The 2516-nt window shown below is 36.8% G+C and overlaps 1 protein-coding gene and 1 long non-coding RNA gene across 3 annotated transcripts in view; both read left to right on the plus strand.

The window, feature by feature from the left end:
* Positions 1-2516, plus strand: part of LOC109297768 — a 240968-nt gene that overhangs the window by 220171 nt on the left and 18281 nt on the right. The window lies entirely within an intron of this gene.
* The window catches only part of TRIM23 (tripartite motif containing 23), a 52755-nt gene that overhangs the window by 41764 nt on the left and 8475 nt on the right, over positions 1-2516 (plus strand). For both annotated transcript variants that reach the window (XM_019517781.1, XM_019517782.1), the window contains 2 exons: positions 104-214; positions 1801-1925. In XM_019517781.1, the coding sequence (XP_019373326.1) occupies positions 104-214; positions 1801-1925 (236 nt within the window). The remainder of the gene's footprint in view (positions 1-103; positions 215-1800; positions 1926-2516) is intronic.

The raw sequence follows: 2516 nt of genomic DNA on the forward strand, positions 1-2516 counted from the left end.
CAACCATAGGTAAGTAACTTAATGCTGGAACTTCTGTAATTTTGGGAGTGGCTTGTTTCATTACCAGAAATAAAAGTATAAAAATGAACTTCTTTGCTTTTAGGTTTCAATGTTGAAACTGTAGAATATAAAAATCTGAAATTTACCATTTGGGATGTTGGAGGGAAACACAAGTTGAGGCCTCTGTGGAAGCATTATTACCTGAATACACAAGGTAGGATTGATAAAACATTTGTGCATTACAGCCAAAAAAAAAAATCTATAGTTAGAAGGTTTCTAACCATATAACTGACATAAAGTAAGTTGGTCAAAGACAAAGTACAGTTGTTAAAGTTATGGCCTAACAAAATACTTAGTCTAGTTGATCTTGGTGTCTGCTGGATAAAAAGGGCATTCTTCATAAATCCATCAGACTGTTCATGGAGCTATAACAAAATTAGAACTTCTGTTAAATTGTTTTTTGCTGCTGACAACAGATAAGAAAAGTGGAGTGTTCCAGAAGTTCACATAGTAACAAGGAGTACTTGCCAGGTATAATTTTTTAAAAATAGCATTTAAAATTAAAGCAGCCATTGGGAGCCTCTTGTTGGCAGTTCATTTACTTGACCAAAGTTCCGTAATTTCAGGCTTAATATTGCAGTGTAATATTTGGTCATAAACCAGTTTTCATTCTTCTTGTAATTTTGTTAATAGCTTTGCTGTCTAAATAGCAAAATATTGTTCTGAATGCTGTTAGCATGAAATGCCTGTTGCAGTTCTGGACACTGCCTTATGGAGATGCTTGAAGTGGATTGCAGTTTATTTTTCATTTAAAGCTAGATTCAGATGGTTTTCCATGATATAATTAATTAAAAAATCTGAAAGAGACTTTTAGGAATGACAGTGTTTAATACTTTCAGTGCTTCTCATACTTTATTAGAGCTTCCTTTGCAGATTTTTATAAAATGTAAAATTGCTTAGTAGCTGCTTTGGTCTATTTTACTTTTCATTTTTAAAAAAGCTAATGAGTATTGAATGTATGTAACTTCTGTTCTCCAGTTCTGCCTCACTAGTTCATTAGCCTTTTTGTTGTCTTTCTAATCTGCAGTCCTTAAGAAGTTGTAATGGGAGATGTGAGGGTGCTAACCACTTAACCCATGCTAGTCCACAGTTTTTCTGGAATGTGTTACCTTTCCATAAATTCACAGTCACAGGTTAAGGCAGGGGCAGGCAATTATTTTGGGCGGAGGCTGCTTACTGAGTTTTGGCAATCCATCAAGCGCCACGTGACAGGCAGCCCAGGGCAGATAAATATTCATTTTCTAAAATTTTTAGGGGCCCCACAGGCCAGATAGAATGGCCTGGCAGGCTGCATCCGGCCCCCGGGCTGCATTTTGCCCCCCCCCCGGGTTAAGGTCTGTCTACATAAAATTGCTGCACTGGTTTAGCTAAAGATGTAATTTTTAAGACTGCTATAAACTAGAACAAATAAATTTTTACTTCGATTTAGCAGGAAGTAGTTTAAGCATGTATGGGACTTTGCATCAGTTGGATCTATTTGAGAAGTATTTAAACCACTGCAGCTCTCTTCTGTAAGCAAAGCCTAAAGCTTCAGCCCTTTTTTAGGAAGAGCACATTACTTGATTTATGTTTGTAAATTTGTAATGTACCTTAATCTTGATGAGGTTGTGTAATTCTGAGAAATGTACTGTGGGCATTGCAGATGGTTGTATGTTGGAAACTAACAGGATTTGTTGCAGGGTTGAGATATCTAAGTTCCCTGGGGTATTTGGTGTGTGTGACTTTGTTGTTTTTCTCTAGCCGTAGTTTTTGTTGTGGATAGCAGTCACAGAGACAGGGTCAGTGAAGCTCACAGTGAACTTGCGAAACTATTAACAGAGAAGGAATTGCGTGATGCCTTGCTGCTGATCTTTGCCAATAAGCAGGTATATGCAGTTTTTTTTTGTTTTGTTTTTTTTAACTCATGTTTTCTTTTTAAAATCATGTTGCAATTAATACAAGTCTTCTATTCTTTGCCATAACTTAAAAAAGGGGCTGGGGTAGAAGAGCAGAAGTTACAAGTTTTCTCTTGATGTTGAATGGTACCATTACACAAACAGACTTATTCAAGTCATTGGTGATGATAGTGGTCGTTTTTAACGAATCAAGCAGCTACTTCAGTGTGGGTGGCAAAGGTAGTAACAACTTTGTCCATTCTTACAACTATATTGATTTGGTCTGCAAATTTTTTAAAAATTTGAAAGATTTGTAACAGTTCTAAAATCTAAATTCTTGTCAGTGCGAGGAAAAATACTAAGAACTTATTGCAGGAAAATATTTGGGTGTGTGTATAAGTATGTATATACGTATATCTGTGTGTATGTGTATATACATCAGTGGGTGCATCCTACATGTGACGCTATGTCACTGTAGCAATGTGCTACAGCAACATAGCATCTGTGGGCAAAAACTGTAGCACTGCAGCTACATCACCATAGCGATGCACTCCCTCAGTGTAGCACAGGGGCTGTCAACCA

This window comes from Gavialis gangeticus, unplaced genomic scaffold, assembly GCF_001723915.1.
Source record: "Gavialis gangeticus isolate Ggan-Ray unplaced genomic scaffold, GavGan_comp1, whole genome shotgun sequence".
NCBI classification, from domain to species: Eukaryota; Metazoa; Chordata; order Crocodylia; family Gavialidae; genus Gavialis; species Gavialis gangeticus.